Below are 16,571 nucleotides of genomic sequence, written 5' to 3'. Positions count from 1 at the left end.
CGATCGATTTGGAGTCACAAATATCCAAGTCTGACTAGCAGTATTAAAGATTAGCACGGGATCGAACTCAGTAACCTCTCGGTGTTAAACATAAACGCAACCACCGAGCCATACTGCTGGCTACATATGTACATATAGCCATTTATTTATTTTATTTGCAATATCTCTTATAATTACACCTTGTAGGCAAGAACCTTGTGCTCTTCTCAAAGCATTAATGTATATTTAGTCATGAAATGTTCTTCGGTTTGTGAAATCCGATTCTTTTCATTGTGTAACACGTACATAACGAAAATACTTCAATATCACGCATATTTGTAATCAATTATTAATAATTTATTAACTTTAAAAGCTGAGGCAAATAAAAATCATAAAATTTTGTTCTCCGTTGTGTGTAATATTTCATGTAGAGTATTTAGTAATTTGAATTCTTGGTATGCAATTGCTCATAGCATAAACCTTTTATTTGGAATTTGGAATGAAAAACGTAATTAAAAAAGTATAGTATATTTATAAAATTTATATTTATAAAAACTATATAACAATATTATATTATTTATTGCATTTGGTGGGTTACATATAGGGAGACAAATGGTGCTTCAGAACCCTCTTGCAACCAATTGTCCTCGCAATATTTGGCAGTCTTCTCAACGACATGGAAGGTATAGGCAGGTCGATCCTTATCAGACTTGTTTGCATTGCTACGGTGCACGAGTCTTCCGTGCAACAATATACAGTCACCTGGAAATTGAACACACACTTCTTACATTGCAAATATAATTGTTATTAAAATCAAAATCAAAATGACGTCTCAAACAACATTACCCTTAGATATGGGCAATGGCATGAAATTAGACGAGGGATACATCGGCAATGGTCTGTCATATATAAGGAATTCATCAGACTTGTTATCAGGATTTCTTAAAAATCTTCTGTGTACTCCAGATTTGTGAGAGCCTTTGGCAACCCAAAGACATCCGTTATCGATGGTTGCATCGTCTAAGGCGATCCAAAAGCCGATGGCTGTCTCCGGCTCCGTCAACAAATATGTGGCATCTTGATGAGGCTTCACTGTAAGTTTTGAATTTAAAATAAATGATATTCATAGCTGAAGTGTAAAATTGGATGAATTTGGTTGTACCTTCGCCTCCTGAATGCGCCGATTTGTAAATATACATGCTTTGAACGACGGAAGGATCTTTCATACCCAAAGCTAAACACGTTTTCTTAACTCTGTTGCTGAATGTGTAGAATTTGAACAATGGATGGTGCCAGTGGAGTGCGTGTCCTACCTGTAAATATAAACTGGGATTAACATCTTGAAAATAGAAATAAATTGTGAATTCCCTGGCTGACAAAAAGCACGGTGTATACCTTATTCAGTCTAGGCTTTCCGTCATTATTTTCAGTTTCCAAAAAATATCTTATTTTGTCGCTACTCTCCAAAAAATACATGTCTCGATTCTAAAACATGAAACACACTTAATAAATTGTTTGAAAATAAGGAGAATTGAATCATCTATTCCCAGATTTAACCATTCCCTTTTGAGGTTATGAAATATATTCAACTATTACCTGAGTCTTTTTATCAGTGGAAATCTCATCGCCATTTGTCTCCACCGCTGTAAAAATTCCATTCTCATTCTCTGGTTTGTTTCTTTCCAATTCTTCGCCGGCTTTTTTGAGTTCATCGGCTTCTTCGGGAGTAAAGAATCCTTCTAGCACGACAACTCCATCTTCTTCCATCTAAATTTATATATTTGTTGTATTTATTGACAAATTGAAACCATTGTGGCATTACATGTTTGTTTGCGTCACAATGGTCAAATAAAAAATAGATAAAACGAAAAAGAATGGATAATAAATGACATAAGATTGAGTAAAAAAATGTAAATATGAATTATAGGTATAAATGAAGGAAGGGGAGGAGGTATTTTGCACTTATAAATAGTACAACGTTACAATATACATATGTATTTCAGTATTGGCTGATAGTCCAAATCATCAATAAATGGAACACACTAAAAATTTGGCACATTCGTACAACTCTTGTAAGATTTTCCATTCATAATGGATGTGCGTAGGTTAACAGACAAATTGAACAATGCAATTTCAGTCAACCTACGCTCATTGAAGAATAAAAACATCATACTCAGGTGTAGCAGCAACGATATTATTGAGAAGACAGATGGCTCTTGGAATGGGAGCCACCAGACATAAAAACAGTGTAGAACGCATGTAAACACATCATAGTAATAGCTTTTATACTGCACATATGCAATTGAATACAAATAAACATAAAAATACTAATAAAACGGAATACTGATCGCAATAGTGCTAAAAACATCACAGACCTTATCATAATAGGCAGGTATGAAATGTAAATATTAGTACTAATATCGATGTACGATAGTTAGGATAATATTATAAATACATACATATATTATATCGCTATTCTGTCTGGGTGTCTGTATGTGTATCTGCGATAACTCTCGCCGTACTATAATAGTCGTTTCGATTCGACATACATATAAACGTCACAGCTAAAACACTACCAACAAAATGTACGAATACAATACGAATATAATAACGAAAGAAAAAACTTCTATATATACTTTTCGCTACCAATGTTTCCTCTAGGCAAGTCATGTATTGAAAATTTAATTAACCCTTTGATTGCTGACCAACGCCGATGGGCGTTTTTCCAACAAGTCCATGGGCCTGATAAACGCCGATAGGCGTTGTATTTTCAGCATGTAGAAAGTAAACAAGAATACTACCCGCTAAGCTTTTCCAGGTAGCATTGAACATGGGCTGTGTAATCCATGTAAATGTTTATAAAGACTGGTTTACACCGGGATTTCTGAATTTATAACCATAGCAGAATTTCCCGATGGAAATCCCTTATTGCTGAGTATTTTAGATTGTGGCTTGGCATTTAAATTTTGAGCATTACATTTTAACAACAATGGAGAAGATGGAACTAGTTTTGGTAAAATACATTCATTAATAGAATTCTATTGTTTATTTTATATTGTTGCAAGATATGTTAGAGAGTCTAAACACACCTTCACAAAATTCGATATCCTCGCAGGTAGTTATCTAGGATTTGTTTGGATTCGCTCCAATTTTTATACCTGCTTTCTATTGGATTTCTAAATAATTCTAGTTGGAAATGTTTGCGAAATTTTCAGCGTGGCGGGCTTTCAACAGAAAAGACTTCAGCACTCAAAGAGTTAATTAATTAAATAATTAGTTAATTTTTTTATTGGTGTTTTATATTGTTTATATGTATGTAGGTAGGTGGTTTTCAAATTTTTTTTTCATATTAAACAATTAAATATATTTATTAAATTAAATATATTTAAAAGGTATTTGAAAAACATACGATCGTGTGCGGATCGAACACAGGACCGACACATTTCTTTTGATTTTTTTTTTATTTACATATAATAACTTAATATGCCACAACCCATGCGATGACATTTCATCGGGCACAACGCTAGTATGCATATATAAAAGGATAATCTGTTTCATAAATTCAAAAAATGTTATATAAACAGAAGAACTACATTCAAAATATAATTTTGCACTTCAGAACACTGGCTAGACTCCCAAAAAATATACTCCGTGGGGGTTCCACAAAGATTTGGACACGTTATGGAGTGCAGATGCTCTTGAAACTATTTCAGTCATTGAATCAACACGTGTAGTGCATTCCTACGCGTTAGTTGACTTTTTGCTTCTTTTTCTCCTGCGATTTCGGTGTCGCTGTTGCTTATTCAAATTGTATTCTCCTATGCACCAGTTAGTTGTGTGCCAGTGGGTCGGATCGCAGTCTGGGGTGCCAAATTGAGTAGATCGATTGACCGAAAAGCTGCTAATAGCCATGTTCCTGAATCACACGGTTAAATATAGCCCTTTAGACATTCAAAGAAGCTTCCGGAATTCGAAACATATCATTCATTCATTATATGCATGTATTCTCTCGAAATGACCTGTCAATGAGAAAACTGCACCTCTCAATCAGAGGTGAGCTCCTTTTAAATTGAAAGTTTCATTCGTTTTCTTCTTATTTATTTGTTATATTAGTCCAGTTTTCATAATGTTCGGCCAGTACCAATTTTTCGGATGCGGTGCATCCGCTCTAAAATCGCCAGACAAATTGAACGACAGATTAACGGACGGCTGCTTTAAATGCAATTCTCGTCTTATCGAATGATATATTGCACATCAGATGACGGGTAACCTTTCGATGTGCACAGATGCAATTATTAAAATGGTAATTATTAAAATTGAGTTGGATCTTTCAGGCGAGTTTAATAAGGGAAGATTCGATAAGTTCCGAATATTGCCTTATTAAACTCGCCAGAAAGATCCAACTCAATTTTAATAATTGCATCTGTGCACATCGAAAGGTTACTCGTCATCTGATGTGCAAATCTATCATTCTAGAAAACGAGAATTACGTTTAAAGCTGCCGTTCTGTTGATCTGGCGATTTTCGAGCGGATGCGCCAAACCCCAATTTTTCAATATCAACAAATTAGATCATATTTTATTTCATAAACTACTAACGACGCTTGCTAATATTGAGGTTGGATTATATTGTTAGACTTATAATAGTTTGGTGTAAGATGGGTCTATTAGGGATTGCAAAAAATATTTAAATTACTAATTTTATTTTACTACCGCCATCTATGTATAAAACTAAAGACTACATAGACGTCACCCAGATTTCAAATTTGCAAACTTCAAACGCGTCTTAAACGATATTTTATCTATATCGTAATGGCGGAGGATCCATTTATTTATATTGATGACCAAAATGAGCAATATGGAAAAGTATGAAAACGATCAGATAAGAGGCAAATTTTTTCCTGAATTGTAATCGTAAGTGAAACGTAAAGGAGGTTTGTAATTATCGAAATAAAAAAGAACGATACCGGTATTACCGGTAATATCGTTATTTTTTTTATTTTTTAATTTTCAATAAAAAAAAACATCGATTTCAATATAACAAGCACCGCTTGCGTGTATCACATTTTTATTGAAACATACTCCAAAGTTAAACATTCAAATACAGGATATTCAGTTACAAAACTGTGAAGTAGGTACGTCCCCGATATAAATGATTATAATGTTTGTTTTTTTTTTTGCAATTCCGATTTAGGCTTATGAGATACTCAATCATCGCTCACTGGAGAGGCAAACGCAGAGTCAACCATCAGCTGGGGAATTAGTTGTTGTCGACAGACAAATTATATATATTTTTCCATACACTAATTAAAATTGAAAAGGTTTGCGAACTTGAGACAGGTTGTAAAGGGGCCGCGATACCGAAAATGTTGTCGAACATTGTATGTACATACATATTTAGCGATATGTATCGCTGTCTATTTTTGATGTGAACCTTTTATTCGACAAATAAATGGTATATTAGTCCTGCTATTTCCGTTCATTGAGACTATTCTTGTATGCAATTACTGTTAACTAAATACTTTTTTCTGTAAGCAAGACATTATTTAGCTGCCAACGGGGTGTTTATTTTATTTAAAAATAGTACTCTCAAAGAAGCCGAATAGTTAAAACAGAAAATAGTGTTAATTATGGTTGGACGGACTGATGTCGTTAATTGTAAGTGGAAACCTGTATACAAAAGTAGGTATAAATCTCCCCGACAAAGAGAAAATGGAAACGACGGATCTTATTCAAAACTAGTGCTGTGTCTGTTGATTTCAGAAAGGAATTGATACACGAATTAAAATAAAGTTATATATATATATATATATATATATATATATATATATATATATATATATATATATATATATATATATATATATATATATATATATAAATATAATATAATAATGTTATATATAAATATAACGTAAGGTAGGGGTTCCAAAAAACCGCCCGAAATAAAAAGCCGGTTGGCCGGCTTTCACCGGTTTTAGAAAAATACGATTTTTTAAGTTTAAAATTTTTATATCGAAAAAAAAAAATGTAAATATGTATATATTTGCATAATATCTAAATTATGCAGAAAAAATTTTTTTTTATAAATTAAATTAAGTTATAAACATTATGAACTTTCATAAGATCATTACTTTATATTATTATTACAAATATTACAAATAATAAAATTTGTATTATATAAGCTAGGTATATTATAGATAAAAAGATTTCAAAGTTGTTTTTACGCATCTGTTTTAGCTTAAAAAATCCAAAAGCAACCGTTGCAAATTTCGGAAACAAATTCATTTGAAACGGCAAATTCATTTGATCACGAACATTTTAAATCCATAATAAAAGTAGGTATGTGGCCTCAATATTTAAAGGGCAATTCCTTCGAAGAAAAATCAATTATATTTCGGAAATTCCTATGCATTTTGCCATAAATCATTTGACTACTTTTTTTGATGTTTTCAAGTATAAGGGTTTGCGATAGATAAGGATGCTTTCTATACCTGAAGTTGGGTAGGCCATTGAAACTACATACTTTCAATAATATTTTATTGGTTTATGACATGGTCCATTACTAAATCTCAAAGAAACCGCTCAAGAAAGAAAGTAATGTAGCTTTTTTTTTGTTCAAAGAAATATTCGCCTATACCTAAGAGCGTTTATACACATTTATTTTGATCTTTCATAGAAATTTAAAATTCATAATTGTTAATTTTGAGGAAAAAAACATTAATTAAAGAAAACCTTAAAAAGCCGGTTGATCGAGCCAAAAAGCCGGTTTTCGGTTTTTTGAAAAATGGTCAAAAAGCCGGCTTTTCGGTTTCGGTTTAAACCGGTTTGGAAGCCCTAAACGTAAGGTAATTTATAGGCACGCGCGCGCACGTATTCACCCTTTCGAAATGATGAATGAACGTGTGTGTCTTCGGGGATGTGTGTATGTGTGTACGTTCCGGTGCATGCTTGGGCGCATACTTAGGCGCAGCTGACGTCACCCCTCGCTAGGCCTTAAATCGCTCGGCACTCAATATCAGGAGCACATGTCAGACGCTCTACACCCCCCACCCGTCCCCCCACTTAACATCCCAAAGGCATCCATTATCAATGGATGCATCGTCTAAGGCTATCCAAAAGCCGATGGCTTTCTCCGGCTCCGTCAACTAATATGCGGCATCTTAATGAGGCTTCACTGTAAGTTTTGAATTTAAAATAAATAATATTCATAGCTGAAATGTAAAATTGGATGAATTTGGATGTACCTTCGCCTTCTGAATGCGCTGATTTGTAAATATACAATATACTTAGGCGCATCTGACGCTGACGTCATCCCTCGCTATGCCTGAAATCGCTCGGAGCTCAATATCAGGAGCACATGTCAGACGCTCTACACCCCCCCCCCCCCCCACTTTCCTACTACCCCACTTTCCCGAGTATCCTCGACACGATCGCACGCCACATCCCTATAGCGGATGCTTTGAATGTATCGTCATTGCTCTGATTGGTCAAAAGTTTTAGTCCACGTGGACCACTTCACGCTGATTGATTGTGCGTTTGTGAAATCTCCATACTTGTCGATGCACCGCGCATACTCACAAACATACATCGAGTACGCTTTTAAATCTATTATATTTAACACGAAAGTATTCATATTGTTATTGATTTATTTTATTAAAATAAATAGTACTTGTTTATTTATTTTACTGTGATTTATTTTATTAAAATACATATTATATATTGGATATTGGAAACCCCTATGAACCGCATCTGTAGAAAAAAATAGGCTAATAGGTAGAGGTAGGACCGGAAGCGTGCTTTTTCCAGGAAACAGGGCGTTTTGGGTCTATTTTCCCAGAAACACGGCAAACTACAAAGCTAGAGTGCAAAAAAAGGTTCATCATAAAAATTAACAATGCACGGCGAACAATGAACAAAGAACGGCGCAAACTTGATCCACTCTTTACAGTACTAGGATAATACCGGAAAAAAGCCCGCGTGGCGACCACTGCCCTACAGCATATTCCCTATTTGTAATTTTTCCGCTTTATAGATATCATCATCATCATTTACAGCCATTCGCCATCCACTGCTGGATGAAGGTATCTCCAACACGCTTCCACTCGTCTATGTTTTGCGCAATACTCATCCATCTCACCCCACACATGTTCCTAATTTCGTCCACCCATCTTCCTTGCGGTCTTCTTTTTACCCTTTTTCATTCTCTCTTGTACCATTCAAGCACTTCTTTTGTCCACCTTTCTTCCATCCTCCTAGCTACGTGACCCGCCCATTGCCATTTCAATCTCTTCACTCTATCCACTATGTCCACTACCCTTGTCATACTTCGCACCCACGTGTTCCGCTTCCTGTCTTTCCTCGTTATGCCAAGCATACAGCGTTCCATATTTCTTTGAGTGCATTGGATTTTACGTGCATTGGATTTTACGTACATAGCATCTTGGCGTTCAGTGTTCAAGTTTCACATCCATACGTCATCACTGGCAAAACGCACTGATCGAAAATCTTTTTCTTCAGGCAGAGTGGCATTTTTGATTTAAAAACAGCGTTCATTCGTCCAAATGCACTCCATCCTAATTATAAATATATGTATGTAAATATGCAAAAATACTATACAAATGTATAGTAACGTGACAATCTAAAAGCGTACCAAAAAGTAATGTTACCGTGAAATGCACATCGGTTATAAATAGTGCAAAATATAATGCACGCACTCATAGAGAAACACTGGTCTCCCTTGTATTTATTTATGTTTATATGCATACGTGTATAAATTTATTTATGACTTTCAGTTCAGAGTTTCCCGCGCATAGCTTCTACTACGCATATCTAGAGACAAACTTAGATCGGTTTATTTTTGGTTTTGTTTGGATCAACATTGGTCAATTCGACGATTTTCGATTCAAGAGCTTTTTAAATCACACCTTCACAAAACACACTCGAGCTTGTTTATTACGAAAATTGATACAATCAATTTGGTTCAAGTGCAATCGCTCTCATTATTTATTTATTTATTTTATTTATTTTATTTATTTTATTTATTTTATTTATTTTATTTATTTTATTTATTTTATTTATTTTATTTATTTTATTTATTTTATTTATTTTATTTATTTTATTTATTTTATTTATTTTATTTATTTTATTCTAAACACACCATTGTGGCATAACAGGAATTCCTAAAGCGCCACAATGGTCAAAAAATATAAAAAAAATAATAAATAAATAACAATTAAACATAAACATAAATACATCCATACATAAACATAAAAAAATAGCATTTAATAATAACAGATTAAGTAAAAATATCAAATAAAAAATATAGCATAAGGAATGCCTTGCACCTACAGCCAGTTTCAATAAATATGTAAGAAACAACTACAAATACAAAACATCCCTGTAAGGCCCAAATGGAAGAGAGTTAATCAAAATTTCACTCATAAATCACAATCAATCATGAAAACAATGATGAGCGCAGACTACCAGATAAATGGGTTAGAGTAATTTCCGACAATTTACGCTCACTAAGGTGGAAAATATCACATTCAGTCTCGGCAGCAACGATTTCATTCAGTCGAATAGCTCTTGGAATAGGATCCATTCTAAAAAAGACTGTGCGGGCAGGAGGTACAGCCAGCAAATGATGATGTCTACCACGCACATAGTGATTAGGGACATAAAGTCCCAACTGCTCCAGCAACAACGGGCATGACGTATTACCACGTAAGAGCAGGAGAACGAAACGAATTAAAGAGAAGTTTCTCCGAAGTTCAAGGGAATTATACCCAAGCATGCCCAAAAGGAAAGGAGTGGGGTAGAGATATGGGTAATACCCATATTCTTTCCTATATATGAAACGAAGAAATGCTTTTTGCACTTTCTCAATCATCAGAGAGTAATTTGCTTCATGCGGATTCCACACAATCGCATTATACTCTAGCTTACTTCTCACAAGCGAATTGAAAAGCAAGCGAGAAGACAAAGGATTGGAGAATAATCTTGCATATCTCAAAACAAATCCAAGTCGACGAAAGGAAACGTCAGCGACTTTCTTGATATGGTTGTGAAAGGTGAGCTGAGGATCAAAAGTGATACCCAAATCGACCATAGATTCCACACGCTTCAACAAGACGGATCTAATGGAATATCCGTGACAATAGAGCGAATGTGCACGTCCATAGCTCATAATTGCACATTTGTTTAAATTATAATAGGTGTATTCCCTTTTTGGATCTAAAATTCAAAGTTTGGGAGGTAAATATGTAAAAACTCTAATTGAATAATAGTGAAACATTACAGCCAACAAAAACACTGCTGTAATTCATAAATTAGTATTATTTTACAATGAGTTATGTATATCTGAAGCAAATTTGTAGCAAGTAAAATGGAAAAATTCTGCAAGTAAACAAGCTTTCAATTAAATTTAGTTTGTATACATATATTATATATACATACGTCATCTAAACTATTTTAATAATTTGAAAAACATTGAAGCAACGGTGATCTATATCAGCGTTTGTCAACCTTTTTTAAACCGTGGCCCCCTTTTGCGTTAAATATTTTTCTGTCTCCCCCCCCCATATATTCTCGAAAAAAAGTACGTATTAACGTCTTGAACTCTGAAAGCCACTATATTGGCTTTCGGATATTCGGCTGCCAGCTCGGAAAGCCAGTATAGTGGCTTTGTTAAGCGGCTACTTTGGAGCTTTATTTTTAATATTCATTGGCAAATTTTTGAAGGTTTTATTTTACAATAGGGTACTTAAAGAATACGAGATGCTAGAAAATGTATAAATAGGATAATTACAGTAAAGGGCTAGCGTCTATATTGTTTCTAAGAATATTTGAATTCTTTACCTGCTTCTACATTTGAGTGCGCCGTTTTATTTGGGCAGTCGGTATCGATACATTGTGCTCTAAGGAGGTATTTTCGATGAGGTGACCATAATTTTACGACGTGCTCGGTAATATTAGTGCATATGGAGAAATAATAAATACAAGTGTTGGCAACATTGAAATTTCAAAAATAGTGATCAAAAACACCGTGTATCTGTTAAATCTAATCTTTTCGTCTTTGCCCGCCTTCTGGGATGATCCAACTTTTTTTTTCGATGTGTCCTACAAGTAGGTAACGAATAGAAAATATGATTTTAACTAACAGTTTAAAAACTAACCAATAGACACTTTATGGGGGTGGGTACGCATTAAAATACAATGAGTAAACAGACATAGCTTTGCATCCTTGGACCCAAACTGCCTAACGAACTATAGGGTAGGTATGAAAACATTTCTAAGTTTCTAGTAATAAAACTCATTTATTTTACAAAACTGCTGTCATAAATAGAGGTCAGAGTCACGGTGCTATCCATTGTTCGGCAAACCTTTAACAATGCATTTACAACCTTTGAACAATACACGGCCCCCTCAGGCTCCGGTGACTAGTCATAAATAATACAAGAAATGTAGAACTTATCATTTAGTTCGATTTAGTAATTATGATGGTTTGAAATAATTGAGTTTATTGACTATATTCGAAAAATGCTATCCCAAATCAACATCATGTTATTATGGTCGCAATTGGAGACGAAGAGATAGTCCCAAAATAACTAAGCATAATATTTAGTTTTTATCTAAAAAAAAAAATTGCGTATTTTTTGTTAAAATGAATTCACCAATTTGATCTTTGACATAATTTAATAATATGAACAACTAAAATTAAAAAAAAAATCATATAATTTTTTCCATCCTAGAGTAGACTAGTGGTGAAGAGAAATTCCAATAAGAGTGCAAAGTGTTAAAAATATTATATATTATATAAACTTTATTATATAATTAAAAATTTCAACACACATACATACGTAATATTTTTAACCCTTTGAATGCTGACCAACGCCGATCGGCGTTTTGCCAACAAGTTCATGAGTCTGAAATACGCCGATAGGTGTTGTTCTTTGAGTATGTAAAATATAAACAGTAAGCCTTTCCAGGTAGCATTGAAAAAAAATGCATTGAACATGGGTCGTGTAATCCGTGCCAATGTTTATAAAAACTGGTTTACACCGGAATTTCTGAATTTATAACCATAGCAGAATTTCTCTATTGAAATCCTTAACTGCTGAGTATTTTAGATTGTGGCTTGGAATTTAGATCGTGAGCATTATATTTTAACAACAATGAAGAAGATGGAACTAGTTTTGGAAAAATACATTCATTATTAGTAGAGGTAGGATAGTCACAGTGCTATCCATTGTTCGGCAAACCTTTAACAATGCATTTACAACCTTTGAACAATACACGGCCCCCTCAGGCTCCGGTGACTAATTATTAGACTTATTTTGTTAATTTTATATTGTTGCAAGATATATTAGAGAGTCTAAATACACGTTTACAAAACTCTAAATCCTCGACGGTAGTTATCTAGGGTTTGTTTGAACTGGCTACAATTTTTATACCTGCTTTCTATTGGATTTCTAAATAATTCTACTTGGAAATGTTGGCGAAATTTTCAGCCTGGTGGGCTTTCAACAGAAAAGACGTCACCACTCAAAGGGTTAATTAAGAACATTTTGGTATTTGGTCGTGATTTTTAGTTTCTATACCTCACTTTCAATTACGAAGAAATGTTTCACTTACGGAGCATAATCTCCAAGACCTTGGTCTTTGAACTCGTGATTTGACAATTATCTTTGTTTTTGTTTTTTAATTAAGAGACTATTATCTTTTTTTAGTTAATATTGAAACGCCTTCGCAACCGTATTTAAAAACATAGATAAAGTAAAAATATTTGGCACATTTGTTTTCAGATATGCGATAAATCCTCGATATTTGCCAACCATTCAAGTTGCACAAGCTAGTATATTTTCCGAAATGCAAACGTACAGATATCCAGTTTGATGAGAAACACAACATTTAAGCTCTTCTTTCGATATTTGTTAACTATAAAAATTGTATAATTTTAGTCTGACTGTGCCTCCCCTAGAGCTTTTACTGCCTCCCCAAAAGTAGAATTTAGGTTTGTGACTTCTCTGAGAGGTTCTGGGCCTGCCAAAGGGGCCATGTGGACCCAGGTTGAGAAACGCTGATCTATATAATAGTTTGGCAGATATATAAATCCGAAGTTTAACCCAAATGCTAATTACATATGTACCTTATTTACGTTTCACTTACGATTACAATTCAGGAAAAAAATTGCCTCTTATACGATCGTTTTCATACTTTGCCATATTGCTCATTTTGGTCATCAATATACGTAAATGGATCCTCCGCCATTAAGATGGTGCAAAAATATCGTGTAAGACGCGTTTGAAATTTGAATTTCTGAAAAGCGCCTGACGTCTATCCAGTTTTCTAGTTTTAAACATAGATGGCGGTAGTAAAATAAAATTATTCGTATTTTTATTCAAAATAATAATTTTATATACAAATTAAAAGAAGAGGCATGTTTTTAAAAAACTTTTTTTTATAATAAAATTATTGCTTTAGCTTAGAAATCAGAGTCATTTTGGGAATTAATTATGAGAAAAAAAACATTCATGCCGATTTTTAAATTTTTGTAATGCATCTCGACAGCTGAGTCAGATCAAATAGTAAAATTTTCACAAGTTGATTTGGATTTTGAACGAAATCCAAATCCTGTCAACGGTTGTATATACATAGCATTAGATAAGTATTGGATAGCCAACTATGGATGTACCAGCTCTCAATTCAAAAATTCCAAGTTCTTCACATACCCACCCACATTCCCAAATGCATGATGCGCTATATACATATTATGTTTACGTCTCGAATTTGGCAGAAATGGTGCAACTTCGCAAAGATTCGACTCGCAGGGTGGGAGTGGAGATTTTTCTAGACTTATGCCAGAATTATGAAGTGGGATACGCTTTTTCTTTTCGAGATATACCGGGGGCGGCAATGGCACGCCCGTGAATTCACATCGACGAAAAGAATGACAACATCCAGCTGAAATAGATCGTTTGCAATCGCCAAATAAGAAATGAATCATTTCGAGGTGGGAATCTTCAGTCCCCGCTGTATGCAGTTGAAAATGTATTCAAACAAAGACGATCCAAGATGGAGCAGATGATTAAGTAAAGACTTGGCCAGCGGAAATTGGATGTTGTGACATATTTATGTGGACATTGGGATTCTTCTGGAGACAATTATGTATTTCTTAAAGTGTCTAGCTAAGATATTTGTAGTAGTTAGTAATGCTACGAAAGACCAAACAAGATTTTGTTTCTGAAAATTTTCGTTCGAACAAAAGATTGTTTTTTTAAATGCAATTTTGACGAAGAAACGAACAACTAAACTTTGTCGATACATTTAATTCGATTTAATCTCTGATGCAATTTAATGTTTATTATAAATATACTTGGGCAACGCTTGGCGCGTCTACCAATGCCTTATAAATTAAAAATTTATATATTTGACGTTTTTACTTAAAAATTAAAAAAAAAAACAAAAGAAAATATGAATATTTCCATACAAAACAATTAAATGTAAAGTGCGGCAGAAATACGGGAGCTTATTAAATTTTGCTTGTTAATTTAAACGATTTTATGAATAAATTAAAACTAAGATTATTTTAAATATGCCGTTATTAAAATCATACTCAATTTTTATATTTAAATTTTCAAATTGCTTAAAAATTCGACGTAGAATTCCACCAGTTTAAATATAAAAATATACGATCTATAAACTCGCGCGTGGATTTCTATGAAAAAATGCACACTAAAAATCAACATAATTTAAATCATCATTGCTATAGTTGTATAAATGCAAAAATAAAAGTTAAGCTTTGCAAATCTGTGATTAGCATTGAATTTTTTTTGTTTAAAAATCGCCCATTTTACTGCCGCACTTCATTTTCATACATACGCAATGAATATAGCACGCTTGAAAGAATTAGCAAATTGATAAGACGCAATCGCAATATAACAGTATTAATTAGTAAATACATTATTGAGTTAGTTGTAATAATTAAAAAGCTATTAAAAATCGATTTAAATTTTCCGCTACATATGTACATACATATGTTATATATACAAATTTATGCATAGTATATAATAATAGCATCTTTCATTTAAACACGAAATTGATTTACAATACATAAACTACGTAGAATATATTTGTAAAATGAGATCATTTAAATAAAGTAAATGTAGGATATTAATAACAGGACACGAATCATTACGTGAATGTGGGATAAATGATATTCAAGAAGATGTCAAATGTTAGTACGATTCAAATTGGTTCAATTTAGTAATGAGGCAATTGCAATGTATTGTTTTTTTTTAATAATCAAACCTGTTCTTCGATATGTTTTCCCATTTTGTTCCCTCTTGTATGGACAAAATTGTTATATTTCATACACTCGACGTTGTTCAGATAAAAGTTGACACGACGACCCAACGACTTCTAAAACAAGAACGAAATGAAAAAAATCATTACATAACGAAGAGGAGATTAAAAAAATAGTAATAAAATAAACATCGCACAACTGAGAAAATGTCGCGTTCAAATTGAAGCGTATCTTTCGCAAAATTTATAATCGAGCAAAACATCTCTTGGCAAATATGTACGATTCTCGAAACAATCTCAAGTATTAATAGGTAAACATTGTTGACGTAAATTATACGTGAAAACAAGCCGGAAATTAGTATTCGTTGCTAAAAAGGCACGCAAAAAGTGCAAACACACTCATCATAGTCGATTTCAGAGATGTAAATCAGTTTTGCACTGAACCAAACGAAAAACCATTGAAAATAGTTCAAGTTTATTTTTGAAATACTATTAAATATTGTGAAAAACTATCAAAAATTAAAAATTTTATACAAAGCAGAAGAGGAATGATTAAGGGCGAAAGCACACAGGGAAGAACGGCACGTCGTGTGCTTGGCTTCCAATTTGATAAAATTTGACTTAAAACACTCCAGGGGGTGATGTTGGGACGGTGTGTGCCGGCCGTGAATATGTGCAAGGCATTCCATATTTAAAAATATCTAAAAAAAACCATGTGCCACGTTCCTCGCTGTGTGTTTTCGCCCTTAATCTTACTTTATATCGTATAATATAAATTATTTATTCAATTTATGTATTTCGAATCCACACACAGAGGTGAATTCTAAATAATTTTTCATTTATTTATATTGTAAGAGACAAATATAGAAGTCGCATTGAAAAAAAAATATATATTGAACAGGAATTGGGTTCAGAACTGCTTCAAGAACCAAATCAGACAAAAAATTGATGTATTCTGACAGAAGATCAACGAAACTTGTCAATATTTAGTGCTATTTCTGCATTAAAACGATCAAAATAGTCATCAACCTGTTGGCGACTATCGTAGAAATTCCGTATTCGGTCATTTTCGGTGTATTATTATAAAGTGTTGGCACACTCGAGTAAAAGTTTACTAACTTACTTGTACTGCTTTGCTATCGGCACACACACCCAACGCTCACCACACAATGAATTGTAGTGATAATCATATGCTTTCCCAAGAATAGCTAAAAGTCGCCCCACCACGAGATCGTTCAAATGACGACATTAGATCGGCTGCACTCAAACTATGATGATTTTTAATTA

At 33.5% G+C, this 16,571-nt stretch overlaps 1 protein-coding gene across 2 annotated transcripts; it reads right to left on the bottom strand.

Annotated features, from left to right (window-relative positions):
* Window positions 1–493: 493 nt before the first annotated feature.
* LOC143922741 (phytanoyl-CoA dioxygenase domain-containing protein 1-like) lies at window positions 494–16,465 on the bottom strand. 2 transcript variants are annotated; one of them, XM_077446077.1, is made up of 7 exons: window positions 16,408–16,465; window positions 15,291–15,401; window positions 1,576–1,746; window positions 1,375–1,464; window positions 1,142–1,292; window positions 826–1,071; window positions 494–741 (listed from the first exon to the last, which is right to left on the bottom strand). In XM_077446077.1, exons 2-7 carry the CDS (start codon window positions 15,351–15,353, stop codon window positions 557–559), a joined length of 906 nt encoding a protein of 301 aa, XP_077302203.1. In that variant the 5' UTR covers window positions 15,354–15,401; window positions 16,408–16,465; the 3' UTR covers window positions 494–556. The 2 variants fall into 2 exon arrangements, with proteins under 2 accessions (XP_077302203.1, XP_077302205.1); XM_077446079.1 differs by having other exon boundaries at window positions 495–741; window positions 16,404–16,465.
* Window positions 16,466–16,571: the final 106 nt, after the last annotated feature.

This window comes from Arctopsyche grandis, chromosome 2, assembly GCF_051622035.1.
Source record: "Arctopsyche grandis isolate Sample6627 chromosome 2, ASM5162203v2, whole genome shotgun sequence".
NCBI lineage: Eukaryota > Metazoa > Arthropoda > Insecta > Trichoptera > Hydropsychidae > Arctopsyche > Arctopsyche grandis.
Note: the sequence above shows the minus strand (reverse complement) of the source record. Positions and strands in the feature narration are given on the sequence as shown.